We start from the raw sequence: 27,430 nt of genomic DNA, 5'->3' as shown, positions 1-27,430 counted from the left end.
GACCCCGATTGGAAGAAATATTTCTTTTTCGTCCACCAAGACTCTATTCCCAATGGAATGAACTTGCCTATCAAATGGGTTCATAAGGGTAGGAAATCTTTAATATAGAATTTCTTTTCGCAAACGATTTATCTTAATACGATTTCATTTTTGGCAGTTGTGTTTGAGGATTTGATAAAGTTTAGGAAGGATACGAATAGAAGGCTCAAGGCATTGTTTAAAATTCTGGCGGAGGATAGGGAATTCTGGTTAGAAGAAGAAATAAATATGGGAAACAAGTGTGACTGCTGCGGAATCTGTTGAAAGTATGTCTTTTGGTAAGTATTTTGGGTATTTTACGATTTTCTCTGGATTTTGCTTTCTTGAAAGTAACTTGATAAATTATTGCACAGAAATGTCGAAACCAAAATCTTCCTTCAGTTTGATCGATTTGGATGACTTCATTGAAGACAAGACCGTGGTGAAGCAAGAGCATTCCAAGACTCCTTCCACAAAATCGAGGATTCCTACCACTCGCCAAAAGAGCGCCGCTCAAAAGAAAAGAAAGGCCAACACTTCAGCCGAGACTGGGACCCTTTACTGGAATGACTGCTGCCGAAATTTGGGAGAAATTGCAATCTCTTGCCAACCTTCTTGGAACAGTAAGTTTTTGTATATCCTGAAAATAATATCCTGCAAAAGTTTATGTTAACCTGAGGATAACAGGGGATCGAGAATTACCAACAAAAGCTCCAAGATGACACTGAATTGGTTGTGAAGGAAGCTGAAGGCAGGATTGCAGAACTCCAACGTGCGGTAGACACAGGGATCAAGCTTCACAAAAAGAAGGAAAAAGAGATTGTGGATCTTAAAGCTTATTTTGAACTGGAGAAAGCCGAGCTTATTGACGATGCCAAAAAGTTTGCAGTCACAAGCATCCTGGAGCCAATGCTCAAGATGTCAGAGGAGGTAAAGGCGAAGGGTTATGTGATGGATTCTTGGAATCATGTTGCTTGTGCAAAAAGGTTGAAGATGCTGAGAGGTGAGAAGGTTGAGGATGCAGGTACTTCAGGGGCGACGAAGGAGACGGGTGCTAATGAGATGGCGGATGCGGAGAAGAAAGAAGGTGACCGGGTTGAAGGGGATAAGGTTTAGGCCTGGTTTTCAAGTGGTTTTTATGTGCTTTTGATGGATGTTTGGACAATTTTTATTTTGGTTATGTAAGGATAATGTAGTATGCTTAGGATAATGGTTTGGGTGGAGGGATCCTGGTTCAAGACGAAGCCCAAACCGTCTTTTATTTCCTGCTTTAGAACAATTATGATAGTTCGGGTGGATGGGCTCCGTTTTGAGTGAAACCCGGACTATCTTTTCCTGCATTATAATATTAGTATAACTTTTTATGACTTATATTGGTATCCTTTCACTTTTTTCATTTTTTAAGAAAAATTTAAGTTTGCTAAAAATGAAAAATTTTCTTAGTAATAGCTTAAGTCTTATTCAATAAACCAATACCAAGTCATAAACTTTATCTTGTAAATAATACGAAAGATAGAATATTCACAAATAGGAAATCATACCAGAATCGTATATCAATTAACCTGGATAATGTCTAGACCGTCTTATTCTTGCAATAAGACCATTGTTTAGAGTGCTCCTCTAATCCTGTGGATATCGATGAGATTTCAATATCAACATTATCCTGAAAATAATTTCATAAATTCTGGCGACAAGGCCTCAACAATCGGGCGACAAGGCCTAAATAAACTGGCGACAAGGCCCTCAGAAGAGGTGAAAACCCCTTAAACCTTAGAAATAAACTGGCGACAAGGCCCTTAAGAAGAGGTGAGAACCCCTTAAACCTTAGGAATAAACTGGAGACAGTGCCCTTAAGAAGAGGTGAAAACCCCTTAAACATTAGGAAATGGTACGTCTACCATAAACTTGAGATTCAAACCAATAGCTGAGGATAACGAGGTAACAAGTCACTATATTTCATGTGCTGGCCCCGTCTCTCAAACTACGGCCGAATAAACGTGCGTTACAGGCGATCTTAAGAAGAGGTGAAAACCCTTTAAACCTTAGAAGGCATTGAATAATACCTTAACTGGCGACAAAGGCCGAAGAAACTGGCGACAAGGCCGAAATATACTGGCGACAAGGCCCAAATATACTGGGGACAAGGCCCAAATATACTTCATCCCATGTGGGGATACCACATGTCTTCAGACTACAAAACAGTCAACTCTAAGTGAGGGGTGGGTGTTAGCAAGGCTAACACCCCTCCGATGCTTAAGTCAGTACCATGATAAAGGAATAATAATATTGAAAAAATGAATAAAAACGTAGATTCGAATACATACCTTAGTTGTTTAACATTATTGTCACATTCCTCAGGATAGCCATTATCTTCGGGATAGAAGTCTTACATAAAATATTTTTTTGAGGTGGATAGCGTTCCAAGCCCTTGGCAGTGGGTCACCATCCAAAGTAGACAATCTGTATGTAACATTCGTTACTTTTCAAACCCGAAAATCCGACCCGTTTTAAATTTTTGGTTTTTATTTATAAATATATGTATAAAAACATATTATAATATCCAACTCCATAATAAAATATACGTTCAACATTTCTAATCCCCAATGTGACACCCGACATTTTCAGGTTAACTCCCGTTAACAAACCCAGTTAAGTCCTGTTGACTGTGTCAGTAAACCTAGTAGGTTTTGTTAACTATGTTAATGAACTCTCATGCATGTAGTGTCATGTATGCATACATTTGAGTTAGTCGTATCGTTGGTGGTGACCTAAACAAAAGTAACTTGTTACACATGTTAAGAACAGTTAACATTTAACAATGAATCATGAATGTAAACTTACCTTCAAAGTGGGAGGATAAGAGGATTCGAGTAAGAGTAGGCAATGGCAGGAGGACGGGGACGGCTGAGTGGCAGACAGAGACGAGGTTGACGGCGTTCCGCGATGGTCGGAGTGACGGGGACGAGTGGCTGACCTGACGGAGTGAGGCTGCCGGCGGTCATGGGTTGAAGAGGTTCAGGGGTGGAGGTTGGAGAGGGGCTCTAATTGTGGACTGGTTATGTTTGAAACCCTAACTGATGTTTGGGTAAGTTATTAAAAAAAAAGAAAAAACAAAATGTTTCAAAACCGGAATCGAACCTGCGACCTCTGGGTTACAAAACCAGCATGTTACCATCTAGACAAGCACTTCAAATGTTTATAGAGTGGTTCCTTTCTAATTTATAAGGTGGTTCCTTTATTATGTTCTATATATAACTACACTATTATTTCAAAACTCGGAACCACCCGTTAACACCGTAGATCCGCCCCTAATACTCGTGGCATGTGGGGAAAATAGACAGATGTCAAATAAATGAATAGAGAGCTATGTATGGAGCTATTCTTCTGATGACTCACGTTTTGTCTGTCCATATCCAAGACCATATCCATTTTGTATTTTATATAATTTGTTCGTTGAATCACAACAAATAGAGACAAATAGAGATACTTGCTTTCCAAAAAGATGATACACCACTTATTGTTTATATATATATATATATATATAGATATAGAGGAATGTTCAAATAAGTTGACTCCTTTTCCTAGAAAGTGTAAAAAGGAATATGAGCCGTTGGATTTAATTAAACACATAAAGGTATGATGGTAATCAATAACATGCTTTAATTATGGCAAACAATAACTCCCAAAATTGATGCAATCGCTACCAATTTTGCTTCCCAAATCAATGTCTACCAATTTTGCATCTCTTTTACTTGCTCTATAAAAATTTAATAAATTCCCTGTGGTTGCCCAAGTCGTATAAGTGAGTGGATGGAATCTAAATCACTAGTAGCCATTACAATTGAAATTAATTCCCTTCATCTTCTAACTTCTAATCAAGATCTGGAATTGTTCACCAAACCTAAAAATATATCTCTTTTACAATTATAATTATTTTTTGTCATTTATCAAAAAATAGCCATTGTTTAGAACGCAATGGTTGAAATTGAACGATAGAGTTGGGGAAATAGCAGATCTGCTAGTTGAATTAGAGAATAGTGGTGTGGATTTACAAATCTCCTGTCATGGTATATTTGTGTTGTTTTGTACGGATTTGTATATGTTTTGTTAGGCATATTAGACGATAAAAATGATAGGCTAAGAACACTGTGTTTTTTTAATGTGTTTTTTTAATGGACATAGTGTTTTTGTTTATGCATGTTAGTTATGATTTTTAATTCCTAGTTTGTATATAGTGTTTTTGTTTATTATAATCATTGGCATTTTAGTCTGTATGTTTTGGTTTATCTTATTTTTGTTTTTGTTCATTATAATACACACTAAATATGGTTCATGATGTATAACACGCTAATATGGTTATTAATAAAAACGTGTATAAAATAAAACAATAAATCTTCAAAAAATTTGAATTTTTGAAATTTTAGACTTTGTCTATACTTAAAAATCGCAATTATTAATTACATATTGAATTTCTATATATTATAATACAAATTAGACAATTATGTCCTTAGAGTGTTATTAAACAAGTGTAAAAATAAGACACACCAAAGAAATAACCCACTTTCCATCTTGGCCATTCAACTCCTTCATCCAAGGACTAAGATCTTTTCTTACACTTTCTAGACACACCTTACTTTTTAGACACACCAAACGAAGTGTGTTTTAACATTGGTGGTGTGTTTTAGTTCTTGGTGTTCTTGATGATGTGTTTTAGTTCTTGGTTTTCTTGATGATGTGTTTTAATTTGGATTAAAATTTGTGCTGATTTTAAATTTTTATTAAAATTTGTTTTAAAACACACTGTAATATAGATTATGATATTCTTGGTCTTTTGTTTTAAAATTGGATTAAAATATGATAATAATAGATTGATAATGTTTCCATATAACACTAGACGATTATACCCTTTAACACACTTTTCTAAACCTTTAAAATAAAACACACCTCAAATTCAGTCAACTTTCCATCTTGACCATTGATTGATAAAATCCAACCATCCAGATTTCTTCCTACACTTTTTAGACACTCTCATCTTTTTTATAATAATCCCTCCCTATATATATATATATATATTATTGTTTGCATTAATGATAAAGGAGACACGGTATTAGTTTGAAGATTTCTATTACTATATATATATTCTTAAGTTTTGTGGAGTCTAAGTAATCAATTATACAATTATAGTTTATAGATAGTATATATATATATATATATATATATATATATATATATATATATATTATTGTTTGCATTAATGATAAAGGAGACACGGTATTAGTTTGAAGATTTCTATTACTATATATATATTCTTAAGTTTTATGGAGTCTAAGTAATCAATTATACAATTATAGTTTATAGATAGCATCACATACACCCTATTGGTGAGGATCTGAATTATGTAATGATTACGTAAATTAACAAATGTCATTACTATAATATTATTGGTAAACTAAAAACAAACGTGTCATTCATTTACTATGTAAGGTGTAATTATATAAGATATGTGATAGGGCCTCTCAATACTAAAACACACATATATCTTTTAGTATATAAAAAAATGAGAAAGACAAACATATTTATATTAAGAGCATTCGGTGACAATTTTGCCATACATGTTTTGATTAGTTGATTTATATATGTTTTAGTCTCTAAATGATGTAAACGTTTAAACATACTACATTGATTGTTACTTTTGATACACATTTGAGTAAGAATAATACAAGCTGAAATAATTTTATTTAAATATATTTTTACACTCACTTCTTTTGCTGGTTTTCACATTTTGACCCATCAAATATTATAAATAAATTATAAGTTGATCTTTTTGTTAAGGAATTTTGGCGGGTGTTACACTATCTTCTGCTGATAAGAGGCCATTCTGATCTTTGCTAAATCCCTGAGTTATTCTACTGCATCTAGATCTTCAAGTAGACTTTGAGTGTTATCTTCGGGATTTTGATGACTGACTCTAGCTGTAGGGATAACCATCTCCGTCGGGATAACTGCTTCAACTCCAAATACGAATGAGAAAGGAGTCTGACCAGTAGCATTCTTTTAAGTGGTCATATCTGCCCAATGAACAAAAGGTAGTTCTTCTGCCCACTTTCCTTTCTTAGACCCCAACTTTTTCTTCAGGTTATTGATGATGATTTTGTTGCTTGATTCGGCCTGTCCGTTAGCCTGAGGATGGACAAGTATTGAAGTGATCATTTTGATTCCCCAACTGGCATAGAAGTTGGTGGTTCTCTTGCAATGAACTGCGAGCCATTGTCACACACTATCTCTGCCGGGATTCCAAATCTTGTCAGAATATTGCGCTTGATGAATGAGGTAACTTCTTTCTCTCTGACTTGAACAAAAGATTCAGCCTCGATCCACTTCGAGAAATAGTCTGTCATTGCCAGCATAAAGACTTTTCCTCCCGGAGCTCTTGGTAGCTTTCCCACGATATCCAAACCCCCAGTTCATGAAAGGCCAGGGGGATATAATAGGATACAATGGTTCGGCTGGTTGGTGGAGAATGTTGCTATGTCTCTGGCATGCATCACATTTCTGGGAATAACTCATAGCATCTTTTTTCATTGTTGGCCAAAAGTATCCGGTCCTTTGGAGAATAGTGCTCTGCCCCAGTGTGATTCCCACAATCTCCTTCATGGATATCCTGAAGAACTTTTTGAGCTTCTGCCTTCTCCAAGCACCTAAGATATGGTCCTTCAAGAGATTTTCTGTATAATATATTATTCATTATAGTATGCGATTACCTTTGTGTGAAAAGCTCTTGGGTTTTCATCATTGGGGATAACTCCATCCTGAATATATCTCCTGATTGGGGTAATCCAAGAATTTTCATTATCCTCAGGATTCTCGATCCTCATATCTTCACTGTCCTCTGATATTTCACTTGTTCTTCTATTGCTGGGATCAGGATGTGTATGATGGGAATCTTGACACCTTCCCGTATTCTGAAGGATAAAGCTAAGTATGCTAGGGTATATGGTTTAACGTTCTATTCTCTAGGTACCTGTGAAATATCAAACATTTCGAAACATTTTGCTAGTTTTTTGACTAGCTCTAAATATTTCATTAGTTTTTCTCCTCTTAAAGTATATGAACCAATAAAATGATTAGTTAATAATGTATCAACATGTACTTGAATAAACCTGATTTTCATGTCGATTGCTAGTTGTAATCCTGCTATCAAAGCTTCATATTCTGCCTCATTGTTTGTGGGTTGGAATCCGCAGGATATGGATTGAGGTATAATGTCCCCCTGTGGTGATTTCAGCAGGATCCCGAGACCTGTTCCTCTAACATTTAAAGCACCATCAGTGTATAGAGTCCACTTATCTTTGGTTTCTTCAAGTTGTTGGACTTTCAAGTCTGCTTCTTCCTTAAGTTCACTGGTGAAATCAGCCACAAAGTCTGCTAATGCCTGGGATTTGATGGCAGTCCTAGGTTCATATGCTATATCACATGCACTCAGCTTTACAGCCCATTTTGTCATCCTACCTGACATTTATGGTTTTCTCAAAACAGACTTAATAGGGTATTTAGTTTTAACAAGAATAGGATGAGTTTCAAAATAATGTCTAAGTTTGGTAGATGCCATAATAAGTGCTAAAATTAATGTCTCAAGATAAGAATACCTGATTTCAGCATCCAATAAACTCTTACTTACATAATAGACGGGATGCTGTTGACCTTCGAGATCCTTAGCTAAAACTGCACTCACAACATTATTTGACAGCTAGATATAGGGATAGAGGTTCACCTTCTTCGGGTTTTACCAGTAGAGGAGCAGAGGAAAGATAATCTTTTAAGGACATAAAGCTTCCTCATGCTTACTGATCCACTCGAACCTTTTGTTATTCCTCAGGATATCATAAAATTCTTTGCACTTTTCTGAGGATTTGGATATGAATCTGTTGAGTGCCGCTATTCTGCCAGTTAGCCTTTGAACATATTTGACTGATGCTGGGGATTTCAGATTCAGGATAGCTTGTATCTGTTCTGGACTCGCCTCTATTCCCCTTTTAGTGACCATGTATCCCAAGAATTTGCCAGCTTTCACTCCGAAATGGCACTTTGTAGGATTCAACTTCATGTTATATTTGTCGAGGATATCATATGCTGTCTTAAGATCCTGGAGGTGATCCTCAGCTTTCTTGGACTTCACCACCATATCATTAATATAGACCTCCATCGTGTCCCCCAATTTCTCTTTGAACATCATGTTAACTAACCTCTGATAGGTTGCACCTGCATTTCTAAGTCCAAAGGGCATAGCAATATAACAATAAATACCCGTGGGAGTCATGAAGGCTGTGTCTTCTTGATCTGAGGGCTCCATTTGGATTTGTTGAAATCCTGAGGATGCATCCATGAATGTCAGCATCTCGTGGCCGGCTGTAGCATCTACCATTGAATCGATGTGTGGCAGAGGGAATGGATCTTTAGGACAAGCCTTATTAAAGTCTGTGAAATCTACACAAACTCTCCATTTTCCATTCTTTTTCTACATAACTACTACATTTGCTAACCATCGGGAATATTGGACTTCCCTAATCATATTTGTCTTCAAAAGTCTTTCAACTTCTTCCTGGATAATTGTGTTTCTCTCAGGTGCAAACTTTCTTCTCTTTTGATGGATTGGCCTGAAAGAATTATCAATTCTAAGTTTTTGTGTTATAATAGCTTTGGAAATACCTGTCATATCTTCATGTTTCCATGCAAATGTTGACAGTCTCGACTTGAGGAAATCGAGAAATTTTGACTCAATATCCTCAGGAATGCTTGTTCCCATCAGCACTTTGACTTTAGGATCCTCGGGATAAGGAAGTACTTCTTTAATTTCTTGTTCCCTGGCCTCCATTACGTCTCGTGCTGGCTTCTGTAATTGCTACGCCAGCTGGGGTTTGGCAGTACATTTCATAGAAGAGGTGTAGCAATTCTTTGCATCTTGTTGATTGCTGATTATTTTGATAACTCCCCACGGACTTGGGAGTTTCACACATTGGTGATAGGTGGAGGGGACTGCTTTCATGTCGTGTATCCAGGGCCTGCCTAATATAATATTTCAACAAGACAAACAGTCAATAACACAAAATTTTTGTATTTTATTTATCCCTTCGACATATACTGAGAGTTTTATTTCCCCAATAGTGCTCTTAGTCTCTCCACTGAATCCAACCAATATTGAGGAACTGGGAACGATCTCATCCTCAGGAATATTCATCTTTCTAAGCACATCTAATTGAATAATGTTGACAGAGCTTCCACCATCTACGAGGATCCTGCGCACATAATGGTTAGCTACATACAATGTTATTACCAAACTATCATGGTGAGGATCCTGAATGTTGACTCTATCACTTTCGAAGGTCATGGTCTTTGTTTGAGTGAGAACGGATGTCTTTGTTGGTCTATCAGCCACTTCTAACTTCCTCTGATTAGCATTTCTTTTTGCAGCAGAATAAGAGGTTCCATAGATGTCGGATCCTCCGGATATGAACATGATTGTTTTTGCATCCGTTGGTGGAGGAGTTGGCTTTTCAGGAATATTCTCAGGATTTTGTTCCTTTCCCTTCTTCCGGCCAAGTAGCTCTTTCAAGTGGCCTTTGCTGAGAAGATAGCTAATCTCCCTTCTGAGGGCGATGCAATCATCAGTCAAGTGCCCAAAGTCTTCATGGAAAGCACACCACTTTGATTTGTCTTTGTAGGCTCCTTGTCTTTCCGTCTTCTTTGGCCACCTGGCATTTTCACCTAAATCTTGCATGGCACACATTAACCCACCAATATAAACAGAAAAACAATATTCAGAAACTTTAGGATATTCTTCATCATCCTCATCATCTACTGCATTGATCCTAGGGTTATCAGGCTTGTAGTAAAGCTTTGACCGATATGATTTTCCTGGGGATTCGGCCTTCCTATTCGTCTGGTCATACTTCGGGATACCGACCTTATAGTTTTTCTTATCATCTTCTAGCCTGATAAACCTCAGAGCTCTACTTCTTGCTTCATCTAATGACCTGCATAGAGTCATAACAAGATCATCATAGAAAGAGGAGCCTTTTTCTAACCCCAGCTTAAAAGCTTCCACTGCTGAAGCCGGGTTTAGATTTGGAATTTCCAATGACTCCTTGCTAAACCTGGTAATAAAATCTCTCAAGGATTCCCCAAGATTTTGGGTAACCCTGTAAAGATCACCTGTCCTTTTCTCAAATGTTCTACTGCAAGAAAACTGATTATTGAACAAGTTAATTAAATGAGAAAAAGAAGTGATAGTATTAGGAGGAATAATCAGTAGCCATTTCATGGCTGCTCCGGTCAAGGTAGATCCAAACCCCTTGCAAAGACATGCTTCCTTGATTTCCATAGGGATTGGGTTGATCTCCATACGCTATCTATACTGTGCGACGTGTTCCTCAGGATCCGTTGAACCATTGTACAGTTTCAGATTTGGGGTTTGAAACCGTTTCGGGATCTGTACGTCACCAATTGATGGTACAAATTGGGATATTCTGTGACTATCAGTGGGAACTTCAGCTATAGGACGGGTAATACCAGGAACATTTGATATCATATCCTTAAGCTTCTGTAATTCTCGAGCTAATTTTGAACTTATGCCTGCATCCTGCAAAAATTCTTGATTAGCATTAAAAGGAATTGTATTGAAAGTGTTACTCTGATTGATATTCTGAGGAACGGTTTGGGTGTTGTAGCTGGTATTCTCAAACATAGTATTTCCTGGAGTGACAATGGAGTGGCCGAAGTGTTAGCCTGCATCGGGATGAAGTCTCCCTGGTGCATCTTAGAGGACCCTGCAAATTGCTGAGTCTGAGCAAACGGCTGCTGAGGATTAAAGAACCCTGATGGAGGTACTCCTGAGAATCCTGCCTGTTGCAGAAATCCTGAGGATACCACCTGCTGAAAGGACCTGAGGATCCTCCCTGCTGCGACAATCCTGAGGATAACGCCTGCTGATAAGGACCTGAGGATCCTCCCTGCTGCAACAATCCTGAGGATAACGCCTGCTGATAAGGACCAGATGATCCTCCCTGCTGCGACAATCCTGATGATCCTGCATGTTGAAATGGCCCAGCAAAGGATGCATGCAAGTATCCTTGGGATCCAGATGAGTACAATCCCGCAGACCCTGAGTGCTGGAAGAGCGAGGATCCAGGGTTGTACGCCGTGGTTGACTCCGGACGCACCAATCCTGAGGATACTGGAGGAGTGAAATCCAGAGATCTCGGGATTAATGGTGTGAATTCTTCCGCCGGCTTCTTGGCTTTTCTGATATCTTCAAGTTCCTTCACTAGCATCTGGTTGGTCTTGTTCTGGCAATCCATTTGTTCCTGTAACCGCTTATAAATAGACAAAAGTTCATTATTAGATACCATAACGGGATCCTAGGGAGACGGTCTCGATCCCGAAAACACTGGAGTAGCAGCTTTCTTCTGAATGTTGTCAGGTTTCTTCGGGATACCAGCAGAAGGAGAAGGCATAGAAGGCCTCACAGAGGAATCTGAAGCCGCGACAGAAGAAGAAACAATTTTCGGTTGGGTAGTCATGTTGTGGATATTGAGAGTAGGGTTTAGTTTGAGAGTTGATAATGATCAAAGCACCGTTTGCCCCACGGTGGGCGCCAAATTGTTTCGGTCAAAAACTAGCAAACTAACTTTTGATCAAACTAGTGCGAGAGGCGGGGTGCTTAATGGTAAAATGATTGAACATAGTGATGTGATTACGAGGGAAAAAACCCTTGGTTATGATAATCTTACTTTGGTCAAAAATTAACTATGTAATTTTGGTCGAATCACTTCGGTCAAAGATTAAGAACGTGATCTTTGGTCGGATTAGTATGTGATTATGATAATCTCCAGCACAAAAAACCCCCGGACGGTGAAAACTATCACGTCAATTCTTATTAATAACAAAAATGGTGGTTACAAATGATGGAGCTGATAAGTGATCGTAAGCTAAGTGTTACACTGTATGCTAGTAGCTAGATCGTGAGAGTGTGTGTTCTAGTGATATTATCAGCTCATTTATATAAGAAAAGACTACAACTGTTATCCCGAAATAACCGGAAACCCTAGACTAATTCTTCTATAATCCGTTAGTTGCCCACGTTCGAATTTGACAAAGTCCAGATAATATCCGTTGCAGTCCATGTTCTTATTATCACATTTACCACGTGTTCTTATATGGAAAACAAACAAGAATCATATAGGACAATTGAATTAGTCAACGTACCTTCCTCAGAATAGCAGATTAAGTCGTTATCCCTAAATGAGGCTCAATTCCGAGGATAAAAATCTGCACCCAACAACCTCTATAGTTAAACTTTTCAAAGCAGCAGCCTCATTAGTGTTCAGATTAACTTGGTGCACACCTCGAGACGGTGAAGGTGTGCTAGTGACGGGAATGAAATTCCCGTGATGTGCCATTTTGGCATACTCTGATTGTGTAAAACTTTCAAACATTTCATTGCATTCCGTGAAAATTTTCATATCCATCATATTAACCCCCCCCCCCCCCCCCCCGAAGTAGTGTCGAAACGAGTTTGTGTTTCATAATTCAAGCCATTGTAAAACTTCTCAACGAGAGCCCATGGTGTGAGAGCATTCTTTAAACAACGAGATAACAGATTCTGAAAACGTTCTCAAGCCTGATAATAAGATTCACCTGGATTCATGTGGAAGGATTGGATTTGATCACGAAGATAAGATGCTTTGGCAGAAGGGAAATACTTCTTGATAAATGTTGAACGAAATGTCTCTCAAGTAGTGAATGTTCCTACTGGTTGCGAATCTAGCCAAGTGGATGCCCGTCCTGCAAGTGAAATGGAAACAAATGTAAGAATATAGCATCTTCAGTAGCACCTTGTAAATTGAAGGTGTGACACTCGTCAATGTCAGGTTAACTCCGTTAATTCAAACTCCGTCAATTCAAACTTAAGATCACTTGATCTATAACGCACATCTCATTACATTTAAACTAGGGTTTTAAATGACGCTTGACAATTACTACATGTGTAGTCTTTCGGGATTGCACCGAAACGCAAACGAGTTGACACAAACTATTGGTGAATAAAAGAAAAACATCCAAACAATAATTATTTGATAATTATGTGTTAGGCTTATGTGTTATTTGATAATATTGTATGGAACACTAACTCAAGATGCAAACAAGTTACTTTAAGCTAGAAAAGTAATAATTAGAAGTTGAGGGGCCTTTGTGTAACATATTATTATTAATAATATTAAAAACCCTAACTCTCTCTCTCCCTCCTCTAACCCGATCGGACCCCCCCTCTCTTGCGACGGCAGCCACAACCACCACCATATCACACCCGTTTTGACCTTGTTTTTCATAATCGGAGCATCCTGCACTTGTTTCTAAGCATCTCTCACCTTCCTCTTGCGTGTTTCTGCGTTTTTAAGGTATAAACATGAAACCCTAACTTTGTAAATCATGTATTAAGTATTCTTATGCTTTGTATGGATTAAATGATGATTGATTTTGCTTTGGTTATTGATTTAGATGATCATATGTGATTTTGAACGGTGAAAGATTGTTAGGTCATCGATTGTTTGTAAACCCTAGAGGGTTTACTACTGATTTTATGGATAATTATGTTTATTTCATGTTTGGAGATATGTTGTATGCTTAGGATGCATGCTAGACAATTGTATGTGCTTGCTGAGTTTTAACAGCAGAGATAACTAAACTTCAATGAGGTGTAACTTGTTAAATATAAAACCAAACTGGATTAATTATGAGTCTAAAAGGTAGTGCTCTGAGTCTAGTTTTCAGAAAACCCAACCATGCCTGATTTAGAGGTGTTTTGGTTGCTCAAACGATTTAAATGTGATTAAAGGTCAAAACCGGTACTGGACAGATTGTAAGTTATGTTTAGACAACTATAATTAAATGTTAATTTGGTAATTGGTAGAAATTGTTAACACTACAGTGTACTAGGTTGAGTCTAGTTTCTATAAAGTCCAAGTTTGTAATTTTTGGACGAGTAAAGGTTAACTTTTATTATTTTACAAAACTGAAGTACAAATCTGAATTGTGAGACCTGCTGTTAGGCTGTTTTGTAATTATCATATCTCATGAACTACAAGACCAAATGGGTTGGTTTCACTTCTGTAGGTTAACATGTTGAGTTAAGAACCTAACCCAATTGGTCTTGAATTAATTGGATTTTTCATTTAACGGGAATAACAAATAACATTCTATTGCGCATGATTTTGACTGCTGTGAGTTTACTGTAATGTTTTGGTCATTGTGAGTAAACTATGTGGAATAAAAATACAATAAAAATAGTTCTGGAAACCTAACTCATGTATGCTTTTGTGACGATTTTTGGTGAATTATTTGATATGTTGTGATCTATTGAATATAGTAATCTTTCAAGTAGGATTCTGTGTTGATAAAACTAGCTGCTGAACTATGTGAAAATACATGAAACGTGCTTGTTGCTAGATAATTGCTATGTTTTTGACTAAATTGCCCTTGTGGGGAATAATTGCTAGTAATGTACACTATTAATACTTGACACGTAAGTAGTTGTTCACATATGTAACGTATCACCAATGTGTTTGTTGAGACACACACAATTCACAAACGAAACACGAAACATATCTTATGCATAGGTGTTATGTGCCGAGTCTAGAGACTCGATAGTAGTTCCAACACTTAGAAAATCTCATTTGTTGTTTTAGAACGCTAGTGAGGATTTTCTGTGACGCGCATCACTTGGGTGACTTGTTTTTGAATTCTTCGCAAACAGTGAGTTTCACGTTCCCCTTTTAACTCTTTTAAACGCTTTTCATTTGGGGGAGAATACATACTCCAAAACGCTTTAGATTTTGTTATTTAGTTATATATCACTTGTAAAGGCTAAGTGGCAAACGAAACAACAAAAGTCCTTCATAACATCGAACCGTTTAGTATTGGATAATAGCGAGTCACTGTTGAGTAGTACTACTGGGTTTGACAAACCCCACCCAACGCTAAACTCGACTGGAGGTCGAGTGGGTGTAATCTTGGCTAACACATTACCATGGTCGGGATAGACCTGGTGGCAAGGCAAATGATAAACAGTCAGCTTCGGTGTCGAACACTTAGTAATACTTGCTTTATAGGCTAGCAACCTATAGATATATAATTGATTTAACACTATCTGGTAACGCAAACGCAAAACGTAAACGCAAACGCTTTATTTTATATAAACTTGTGAACTCACCAACCCCGTGTTGACACTTTTAGTATGTTATTCTCAGGTAGCCAAGGCGGGCGCGCGGTATAGGATCATGCATCATTGAACTCTATCGTTTTTGAAAACTTATTTTTAAACTGTTATTAATTGGGTTTTAAGTCGTCCTGTGTGACGCAACGCTTTGTTTATGATTTTACGCTTCCGCACTTATTTACACTTAAACGTTTTCGTGGTTTGAAAACTTTACTTATGGTTTGATTATAACTAATGATTTCGATCCTGTTAGTTCACCCTCTGACGGTAAAACTCCGTTAGTGGATTTTGAGGGTGTGACAGAAGGTCTTAAGAACACGACTGAGCCGGTTAATGTGTGTTGGTGCATCTTCGTCTTCACGTCCATGAAATTGGTTAGTTTGGGTGAGAGCATTAATGACGTATGATGGAATCTATCATGAGTTTGGGTTATTGATCTCGGGAATAATGATGGACGAATGGTTTCTGGTGAAACCATCGAAAGCTTTCTCAGAAACAGTTATGTTGTTGTTAGCCATTTGAATGTCTGGTAAACTTCTCGGACTTTATAGTGGTGAGCTTTGCAATGATGATTTCGGTGTAGAACCATACTCCAACGGAGAAAGTCCAAGATTATCAAGTGGTGTTCCCTGCGAATGAAGATGTGACATATACCTGAAAATCGCAAAAGACCAAGTGAGTAGACTCGAAAACATAAAATAAAACAAAAATAAACTAAAACTTAAATTAGACTCCTACGACTTAAACAAAATAAATAAAGCAAATAGCACGTATGTAGCAAGTAAGTCTAATCGAAGCTAATAACTCATTCGCCAAGATTCCCCGCCAACGAAGCCAAAAACTTGATGTGCTAAAAGTAGTCAAATAATTATTAACTAAATTATGCTAAACTAGACACTAAGTAATACTCTAGACTCTTTAAAACTCGACTAAATTACTGACCGACAAGTGAACCGATCGACTCTAGTAAAGCTAAGTAAGTCCGGATATTGCACGAGACTCTTTTAATTACGTAAATTAACTAACTAGACTCAACTGACCGACACAACTATTTATTTCTATATTTATTAAAGGGGGTTTTTAAATTAATTAATATTAAATTAACAAAAATAACTAATTAAGAACAGACAAGTAATAAAATACAAGAGAATTTAGTTTGACTGACTCAAATGTTGATGAAAAACCACTTAGGCTGGAATCCCGAAAGTTCAGTTATTAAATAGTTAAAAAATAATTGTTATGGAACTGAGATCCTAAAATATATATTTAAAAGAAAACCCGAACAGGACCCCTGACCCTTCTCAAGAAGACACCTATGGGTTTCTAATAAGTTTTAAGACACACCAGTTTTATATACTAAACTCTCTTACGGTTATTTAAATATTTATGAACGAGTACCTTTATGGTGAAATCCTACCGTACAACACGGAAATCAAAGGTAATTTGATAAACTCAATTGACTCACTAGACAATGTTAATTAATCAAACCTAGACAGACTCCTTACGATTAACTAAATCTAGCAATCTTAATCAACAAAGATCTAACAGATAACCTATCACCTTACAACTTTCTAGGTTAGCAGCACACTTTTATTTGTTTAACTAATAATATTATTCCTATGATCTTATTCAAATTTAATCACAAACTAGTTAAAAACACACAGTAGTTGACCTAACAAAATCCTATCATATGAAACAATCTCCAAGGATAATTCGGAATAATAAAACTAGATCAAACAAAACCAAGTACACATATGCATCAATTAAATAAACCAAACAATTTACTGATTAATAAAACCATAACAAAAGATAAAAAACCAACTAAAATCAAACATCAACGAAGGTTCATCGATAGGCTAGACAGTCTATAATGTGTAACCTAGCATATTTAAATCAAACATAACAATACTAAAATAAAACATGGTGAAAATCATGAAAACGAAAGATTAAAGGTGATAAAACCCGTAATCTTCAATCTTGAACGTAAAGCTCTTCCCCAGATGATTCCTTGCCTTCAAAACCGCCAACTAACTTGAATATATGCTCCAAGAAACTCCAAATTTGTCTAGTGGTTGTAGGGTATTTTTCATGTTAAGGTTATGGGTGTTTATATAGTGAATTGGGCCCAAAACCTGATAAAATTGTAGAACTTTCTGGATTTCTGCTGTCTAGGTGCCGCGCGACCAGGCATAGCCCTCTGGCCGCGCGGCGCAACGTACCTTTAAGGTGGGTCGGTCGGCTTCGGTCGGTCCAACCGTTTCTCCTTTCGGTTCATTTCCTGATGCGTTCCGGCTTATCGTTTAGACTTATTTTGACTCGTTTTTCTCCCTTTTCAACTACGTTCAACTTCCGAAACCTACAAAACACAAATATGTTAGTAGTATACAAATTTTAACTAAAAATTAACAAAAACTAATAAAATATTATATAAAATATACAAGAGAAATATATATGAATATAAGTATATCAACGAGTTCGAGTCAAAATCGGTTAAGTTAGAACAGTGTTGAGTTAAAACGAGTTTCAGACCAAAACAGGTTGGTTTAAAAAATGCTTCATTTGAAATTACTTTATTTCAGTTTCGCTTCTTGATTTTCATCACCGGTTACACAAATGCCATTGCTTACATGTACCGGGTCCAATAAGCATGTGTCCAATACCACATAACACACATAACCCAATCTTGTTAAGAGCTTAACCTAATGCCCTGCATCGGTAATCGATATGAATTGTGAGTGCGGTGTCGTTAAGCATGTTTTAACGTGCATTCCGGTCCGGTTACATGTGTTCAATCATTGGTTACACGCAACTGGCTTCTCATGAGTTACGTTTTTAATTTCGGGCTACGTTCGCACTGTCATCAAATGACGTATATACCGACACTGATCACACTAATAATAATAATAAGGATTAATTTCATATATACCCTTACAAACATTACAAATATCATATATACCCAAGCAAAACTTAAAATATCATATATACCCTTACAAAGTAACTAAAATATCATATATGCCCTTATAAACACAATTAAAGTATCATATATACCCCTATTAATTAATAATAATTTAATAAATAACCATTTTACCGTTATTTTTCAAAAAAATTAACTTTTATATATGCTCATTTTTATGAATCGACCATTTTACCCCTTTATACTATATAATGTGTTTATACCCTATGCTATTATTTTAATTGAATTGATGTTTCTCACTTTTAACGACAACCAAATCGTCTCTCGTCACTTCTTCAAAAATGCAAACCATTCGAAGACTTGTCGCATCAAATGGTCTACACTGTAAAACCTTTTCTCGCATCTAATCAAACTAGAGTAATATGGTCAGTTTTTAAATTTTTTAATGAATTGGGTATATATGATATATTAATGACTTTGTAAGGGCATATACGATATTTTTAATTTTCCATGGGTATATATGATATTTTCAATATTTGTAAGGGTATATATGAAATTGCCCATAATAATAATATAGGGTATGTTTGACAAGGAGCTTTTAGGAGCTTCTAGTTTCAAGCTTTTAAGAAAAACTCATATTTAATGAAAAACTTCGTTTGGTTAAGGTAGCTTCAAGCTTTTAGGTTTGTGGAAAAAGCTCCATTACATTTGAATTTACGAGTTTGGTACTTGAAATTCTATCAATTTTTGTTAATTTATATAATAGTTACACATTTAACCCTTATTCAAAACTAACTATCCATTGACTTTTTTAGGGGTCGTAACTTTTTAAAGAACAAAATAAGTTTGTTTAAAAAATTATCTATTTGAAACTATTGTATATTTCATCTTTGTTTCTTAATTTTCAACATCACTTACACGCTCACTGTCTTTCCATAAGTTACACATCTACATTCGGGTTTTGTATGCACTGTCATTAAGTAAATCATTTACCGACACCGATCATACTGTTGACGTTAGGTTAGGCTATACGTAATGGGGCGCGAGTTTGGGCGAGAAAGGGCGACAAAGGGAGAGCACACCGCCCCCTTGGGCGATATTTGGGAGAAATGGGGCGGGGGCGAGGAGAAGATGTCGTCCAAGAAGAAGAAAAAAATATTATTATTATATTAATATGTGTGTGTGTTATATACATATATGTATATATTAATATTATATTACTATTGTAGCCCCTACACCATTACACCCAAAAAAGCAAATTTTCACCCCTTGCTGATCGGGCGTCACACGACGCAAAGCACCCCAATTTGTAGCCCCTTCACTGCGCATAGCACTAATAGGGTGGGGGTGTTGGTATGTACGTAACGTGTTGAGTCATTTCATCTAAAATCTAAGTTTAGTCACAAAGTGTTAAAATAGATCCTGATCGTCCAAAGCAGTCATATTATAGACTAGAAAGAAGAAACAACGGTAAAAGTATCTGGAAGTAACCAAATCCAACGGCCGTAAAACAAGCAACTAACTACTTGTAGAGATGAGAGAGAAGATCTTAATAACCACTTTCATTTCATATCCAATTGCAAAATCATCTTCTTTCTCTCTCTCTCTTATCGAATGAATTGTTCAAAATTTTCACCTTCAACTCTGATCTAAAGGTTCTGTTTTGCTGCTGATTAATTTAACCCTAAATAATAATAATAGCGGCGGATTTCCGATTGTTTTGTTGGGCAAGTAAGGAATTTTGTTTTGTTGGTGGGTATACTATAAATCTGTGATTATTGGGTATATTGCTAGGGTTTGGGTTTGTTTATGGGGTCAGATCTTGTAGTAGATGATGCTGACGGTGGAGGCAAATCGGTTTCCTGCTCGATTTGCATCGAGGTTGTGGCCGATAACGGCGATCGGGCGTGGGCCAAGCTCCAATGCGGTCATCACTTTCATCTAGGTTACTTACTTACTTCTCTTCGTTTTTATTTTTTAATTGATTGTTGATTGATTATGGTTTGTCTTGATTGAATTATTTGTGAAGTTAATTGATTATGCTTTGTGTTGAAAACATTGTGACTTTGTTGTTGGGAACATATGATTTGTTTTTTGATTAACTAACCATACCATATGCTGTTACTAGATTCTTCTGATTAGTGAAACTTTACAACTTTTGATGCAATATGGATCAATTTTACAAGTTCAAACTTGAAAGACAATAGTTTATGTGTTTAGTTACTACCGATTATGTAAAGACTAATCATATTGGGAAAGTAATTCTTCCAAACGTCGGATAAAGGTTCGGGATTTCTATGGGACGTATAGATTTGTCTTAGCCTTTTGTACCCTTTTGTTTGTAATAGATAATATATATATATATATATAGATAATATATCGTTATATTATAATTAGATATTTCAAGATTAGATTTCGATATCCTTAGAAGGAATTGAATCCTATTTCAAATACGTAATTTTGTAAATACTATCCTAAATTATGCGGGACTCTGTACTACTTGTATAGATTGATTAATGAGAGAAGGCATGATTTGAGCCATGCTATTATGGTATCAGAACCTATCAGATTACCATTTTCTCTCATTAAACAAATCCTAAAGTTACCTACCATTCCTTTCATTCAATAAACATTATTGAGTGTACTGATGGTACCCTAACTGATGAAGTCACCACATATCGTAGTCTCGAAGGCGCACTACAATATCAGACTTTTTCAAGACCCGACATCAGTTATGCAATTCACCAGATATATATGTTTATGCAGCCCCCCCCTTTCGCACCACTCACTTAAATGATCTTAAACGCTTTATTCGATGAACTGGGCACCCGCTTCATGGGGGGTTAACTATGCATTGTTCGCCTAATTCAGCTCTTGTCGCCTACACTAACGTCAGCCCTGACACCATACGTTCCACAGCCGAGTTTTGTGCCTACTTAAGCTCTTTCTACTACTGTTTCTAGTTTATCACCACCTTCTGTTATTAGTAGTTTACTACTACTATTTGTACTTTTGTTTATGTTTTTCTATATATACTTTATTATACGGTAAAAAAATGTATTTTTTAAGCTGGGGTCTCATGGAAGCAGCTTTCCTATCTTTTGCGATAGAGGAAAGGTTTGACCTCATCTTACTCTCCTCAGGTCCTCCTTTACGAGAGGGATATTACTAGGTAAGTTTGTTTGTTTGTATTTGCTTTGGGAGAATGTTTGTCAAAACAACTTTGATTTAGGAATTAGGGATAAACGTATTAAGATGACGCGCGCTTTTTTTTATCTATTACTCTTTTATTAATGTTCGTGAAAGCATATAGTTACTTATCGATTATGTAAATATGCAGGAAAATATTCTTTCTTTTAAAAAGTGTGCGTCAGACCGACTTTGATATATGGATTAGGGATGAAAATATTAACATGGTGTCTAGGTGCTTCTATTTATTTCTTTTTCTTAATGTTCATTAAAGCGTGTAGTTTCTTACTGATTATGTGAAGATACGTGGATTTAAATTTTGATACAGTTTCTTCTTTTGAAATCTTCTTACGTTGTACAACTGATTTAGTAATTCAGTTTAAAAAAAACTATAAGGTTTCAGTAATCATAATATCATTATTAGTTACTACTAAAAGGAGTTTTGGATGCTTTAGTCCTAGGTGGCCAATTAAGCAGCCCTGACTAATTGCAGCTGTCGGGGCTGTTTGATATGCATTGGCAGATGCTTAAGCAGCGATATACCGGTTCATCAAGATTTTAAGTTATTACTTTTGCTCGTGTAGCTGTTCATACTTCATATAACAATTTTATGATACTTTCATGATACTTTGGGCTTTCTCTTTTGTGCTATAATGTTATTATTGTTTAGCTCATATCTTTCTTTTTTATTTTGGTTGCAGATTGCATTGGTTCTGCATTTAACGTGAAGGGGGTGATGCAATGCCCCAACTGCAGGAAAATTGAGAAAGGCCAGTGGCTTTTTGCAAATGGTTGTAGAACATATCCTGAATTCAGCATGGAAGACTGGACCCATGATGATGATCTTTATGATCTAAGCTATCCTGAAACAACAGTAAGATGCATCTCTTTTATTCACATTTTCACTAAGTCAGTTATTATCTTGATAAAGTTACTCTATGATTATAACTTATAAGTATACGATGAGGCAAAAATGTAGGAACGTGATACGGGATTATATATATCTAGAAAACCTCTTTGAGGATGGATGAAAGGAAACTGTTGCTGGTCTGATATAATATTGGCATTAGCTCTGAGTGTATTTTTATACTGCATATGCTATATATCTGTTACATTCGTTGGAATCCTTAGCAGTTTTTTATTTTATTTTTGCAGTCGATGTGGTGCCCTTTTGGTGGATTTACCCGGCTTGCTGCTTCTTTTGAGTAAGCACAGCCATATCTTTTTTTATATGCCAACTCTATCTACCTTCTAAAACTTCATGTCCAGTACCAATTACATAAATACATATAGGGACACAACCATGAGAACTCATTTTTCGTGAGACAACTAGAGAACTCCATACTGCGTATATGTAGTATATCATACAACAGATATGATGCTATTACTACACATATGTGCAGTATACTGCATATATGTAGTATATATAGTGTATATATGCGTGTGTGCGTGCCATTTTTAATGAAAAAAAGAAGGTTAAGGCAAACTGATTTATAATTATGAAAGGGGAGTAGAGATTGGTTGTAATTTGTAAATGTTTGAGGAAATCAGTAGTCTTGTTAATGGGACTTCATAACCTTCTAACTTTTGTGGTAAACAACATTTACATAATGTGATAAAAAAACGGTGAGATAGTGCAAACCCCTATTAATCTAGGTTTTTTGGGAACTGGATAGGTTATTGAACCGGTTCACTAGTCGGACCAAAAATTGCTTATCTTCTTTAAAAGCATAATTGTGTGTTACTTTTTCTAAAAAGCGATAAGGATTCTTTATGGATGTAATATACTTGCATAGCTTTATAGTCCTAAACTAAAATACATTTAAATATTTTATTTTAGGAATACAATGCTATGTATGTATATTACATTCTTGAAGATCCAATACAAAATTATGCTGCTTAAAAGTTAAGCTTTTTGGTTTGACTGGTGAGCCGGTCGGATGACCGGTCCACTTTTCAAAAGACTTATCGCACTATTGTTAGATCCCACTATGCAATCGTTGGTTATGACAAAAGTTAAAAGGTTATCACATCTCATTATAACAATGACTGATTGCCTCAAATGTTTACGACCGATCTCTACCCCCCCTTTCAAATTTAGCAATCAGTTTGCTTGTGCCTTTTCCATCAAAGGTGCTATATTTATGTGAGTTATGCTTTGATTTTAAGTCAAACTTTTAGAAAGAGTATTGGGTTGCATTTAATATTTGTGATTTTGCTTTGAGTAAGCATGACGTTTAAAAAAAAATTGGAAAAATCTGGATAGAATTTTAAAATGAAAATTGCATTTTAGGAGTTTTGGAAGTTCCACCTTGTAAAGCTTTGTGGTATATTTATCCTCATTTTTTACTTCTATTTGTTGCAGTGAAGGCGAATTTCCAGCCACTGCATGTAAGATTTATTCACTAATGACTAATATAATTTAAGCCTGAACTTTAAAAGAATATTTTGAATTGTATTGTTATTCTTCAGATCATGATTTTCTTGGACAACATGCAATCTTTACTGAACATGCAACAGCCGTGTCATCTGCTACTCATCTATGTCCATATATTGCCTATGTTCAGCCGGTTCACCCGTCATCATCTTCCTCGGTCTCCGGAAGCGTTGCTGAGGGACCCACCTACAATAATAATAATAATAATCAGTGGAACAGCAGCCAATCAGCGTCCAGTGAGATGCCAAATTCTTATGCTTTGCCAAACATGGATGTCCGTTATCACACCACTGTCTTTCCACCCTCACGCACCCGTGTTGGTGGGCTTGATCAACCCTCCATGCCACCTGTCATGCCGCCAAGGCCAGTTAGGAATAATGCTGATGTCACAATATCAGGCTCTTATGTGCATCCTTTCCTTCTTGGCCAAAGGTAAACCAACTGCCTTTTAAATTTTTTTCATCGTATTTTCATAGCGATGATTAGGGGTGTGCATGGGTCCGTTTTGGGGTTTTTGAAAATCATTCGGATTTAATTCCAGTTCACTTGGCTTGAAATTTTGGGTTGAAAAAAAAGGACCTAAAACAGTGAATATGAACTTGAAACTTTTGGCTCAAACGGAATCAAAAACCGAAATCCGGTTTCAGTTTTTTCAGTATTAACATCTGCGCTAGAAATTTTGGGCCGAAGAAAATGACTTAAGATAATGACTTTGGGTCTGAATCTTTGGGCCTAAAATTTGGGTCGGTTCGGTTTCAGTTTTTTGGTTTTACCATTTGAGCTTGAATTTATAGGCCGAAAAGGAAAATGACCCAAAATAATGAGTTTCAGCTTGAAACTTCGGCATAATTTTTTTGGGGCAATTTCATAGAATAGTAACCAAGTTTCAAAAAGTTTTCCAAGTAGGTCACTTGACTTTAAAAAGTGTTCCAATTAAGTCACTTAACTTTCATATTTTATTAAATTAAAGGTTTTAACATGTTTTTTTAGCATTTTTCTTTTTTGTTTCACATAAGAAATCTTTTTCTCTCTTTTTTGATGTTGACGTTGAGTGGCGACGTGATTTTTTTTTTTGAATTTTAATATAATTAATGTTTTTAAGAATTTTCTAAATTTAACTATACATATATTGAAAATTCCGACCCCCACATCTTATCCTCCATTTCTTTCTTGATGCACAAAAAAATCGGTGACACTCTATTTGAAGATTTAGTGACCCAATTTGGGAAATATATGCATGAGTGACCTAATTGGAAGACTTTTAAAATTTGGTTACTATTCTATGAGATATTCCAAATGTTTTTTTTTTTTATTAATAATCAATTGATGATTACAACATTTGGATCTAAAATATGTAGGCTACTCCATTTATTAATTTCTACAAGTTACTTAAAATCATTTTTTTGGTTTTTAGTTGATATTTTCTTACATTCTAAACGGTGATGATGCTTGTAATATTTGCAGTTCTGTGACTGCTAGAGCTCCCAGCTCGATCGGGTCTTCATTGATTCCACCACACCCCGGAAGTGCTGCACGGGCCCGTGAACGGGCCCAAGCCCTTCAGGCCTATTTTCAGCAACCCCCCAGTTTACCGGGCTTACGCACAACAGGGTCATGGAGATCCAGCATCCGGGCCCAAACGGGTCAACCGGGCCCATCTTCAGATCACATTCGTGGAGGCGGAATCTATTACCTCCCAACATCCGGGTCAACTACTAGAACAGGGTTTCAAGAACCCGAAAGCTCGATGCCCGGCCCATTCCACCATACTTGGGAACGGGACCCGCACCCCGTGCAAGGTTGGGGGTTCTACCAGGGAGGGGGCGGTGGGTCTGGTGCCATCTTTCGGGTAAGGCATGGGTCAGAGAGGAGCCCGTCTCAAGGTCATTATCGGTCATAAGTTAAAAATGTTCGTTCGGCTGTTTTTTCCGTAGTTTGAGAAAACTTGTTTGGTGAAGTGTTTAAAAATGTACTGTTGAATGGCCTTGAAATCAGTCCATTTGCGGTTTGTTGATTGATTTGTGTGATGGACTGCCCTTTGGAGATATAAAATAACTTTATTGTGTTTAAAGACCATACCAATTGCACAGTTTGCTGTCAATGTGAAAGTTACATGTTTTTTTTTATTTTTTTATTTTTTTATTTTTTTATATGTTATGTTAAAGTATGGCTAAATTCCAAAGTCTTGTGACTTTGTTGGAATTTGGTGCAATAAAGAGAGAAAGAAGATTGAGGGGCAAGTGGGTCATTTGGCAAAGCTTATTTTCTACATCAAGTTGAGGAAAAGGGAACTTAGATTTTTCATTTAGAATAAAATGGAAATGAGAGGTCATTTAGAATAAAATGGAAATGAGGGGAAAGTGAGGATCTAAGATTCAAAAATTCTAAATAATTGGAAAATGAGTTAAGGAAGTAAAACATGTAAAGAAAATAAGTTCTTTATAATAAGATGAGTTTTCATAGTAATATTCTTATATACCAAACATGCACCCAGTGGTCATAGCGGAGGGTGCAAAGCATCCAACGCGCACGGGCTCGAGCGATATGCGTAATGTGACACTTTGATGGCGCACTTTTCATTTCGCACGCTCACATCGTCGCGAGCCGCCTTAATGTTTTTGGAAAGTAAAGGGACCAAAAGAATAAATTTTAAATTGTAACATCTTACTTTTGATAATAATAAATAATAGAAATTTCGTTTACTTGAGGGTGTGTTATTATTTAGTTAAGTTAAATAAAATAATAGAGTGTGGGCTTGGACAATAGAAGATGGAATAAGGGATGGTTATGGGCCTTAGGTCAATGGGCTTAAGGGTATATAAACTCCCTTAAACCTCCATAAAACCCTCATTTCCATCTTCTAGTCTCTATACACTTTCAAAAACACACACAAACACTCTCATCATTTCGGGCCTAGATCCGAGTTGAAGAAATGTTGGATCTCGTGTTCAATATCATCATACAATAAGATAAATACGTCCAGATCCCTTTATTGGACCCAAGCTGAAGCACAACCAAACCTAAAAGGTACGTTTTAGATGTAAAGGTTATGTTTTTGAGGTCGGTTTGCTCTAAGATTTGATACTAAGGCTAATAGGGCCTTATTATGTAATAAAAATGTATACTTGAACGTAAACGAGATGTTTTGTATGAAACGGGACAAACGGGTAACGTTTGGACCGGGTTAGCACAAGAAAACGATGTCGTTATAGACCAAGGCTCGTTTCTTATGAAAGGCGGGCAAAACGAGTCGAAAGGAAAGGCTGGAAAGTGATAAGAATGAAACCATATGTGAATCAAGCCTTTATGAAAATTGATTCATAATAAAAGTGATCCAATTAGGAAGTAATCAAATCAACTAGAAAAGTAATCGGATCAGTTGGTAATCGAATCGAATTGAAAAGTAATCGAATCGAATGGTCATTCGATTAGAATTTCCATTCGATTAGAATCTGTCATTCGATTAGAATTTCCATTCGATTAGAAATTGTCATTCGATTATACATGTGATTCGATTAGATTGGTTCAAACTTCCGATCGACCCCAGCTAGGGTCTCTGCCCCCGGACCCCGTTAGCTAGGGGTTTTACTAACATAGAAGTATG

General features: G+C 36.4%; 1 protein-coding gene across 1 annotated transcript; it reads left to right on the top strand.

Annotated features, from left to right (window-relative positions):
- Positions 1–584: 584 nt before the first annotated feature.
- Positions 585–25,726, top strand: LOC143594708 (uncharacterized). Its single transcript, XM_077073951.1, has 8 exons — positions 585–641; positions 706–1,128; positions 19,995–20,145; positions 22,091–22,263; positions 22,545–22,594; positions 23,755–23,780; positions 23,862–24,258; positions 25,291–25,726. The coding sequence occupies exons 1-8, from the start codon at positions 585–587 to the stop codon at positions 25,724–25,726; spliced, it is 1,713 nt and encodes a 570-aa protein (XP_076930066.1).
- Positions 25,727–27,430: the final 1,704 nt, after the last annotated feature.

The sequence above is a fragment of the Bidens hawaiensis genome, unplaced genomic scaffold, assembly GCF_021521415.1.
Source record: "Bidens hawaiensis isolate Kalapana, Puna unplaced genomic scaffold, B.hawaiensis_p1.1 tig00044084_1, whole genome shotgun sequence".
In the NCBI taxonomy this organism is placed as follows: Eukaryota; Viridiplantae; Streptophyta; class Magnoliopsida; order Asterales; family Asteraceae; genus Bidens; species Bidens hawaiensis.
This window is presented reverse-complemented; position numbering and strand designations above follow the sequence as displayed.

Excerpts from the sequence above, each read along its gene's own strand:
- LOC143594708 (XM_077073951.1), top strand. The coding sequence starts at position 585 with ATGACTGCTGCCGAAATTTGGGAGAAATTGCAATCTCTTGCCAACCTT. Across the intron at positions 1,129-19,994 it reads ACCGGGTTGAAGGGGATAAG|GGTTTGGGTTTGTTTATGGG; the intron begins GTTTAGGCCTGG and ends GTATATTGCTAG. Across the intron at positions 22,595-23,754 it reads CGGCTTGCTGCTTCTTTTGA|TGAAGGCGAATTTCCAGCCA; the intron begins GTAAGCACAGCC and ends TATTTGTTGCAG.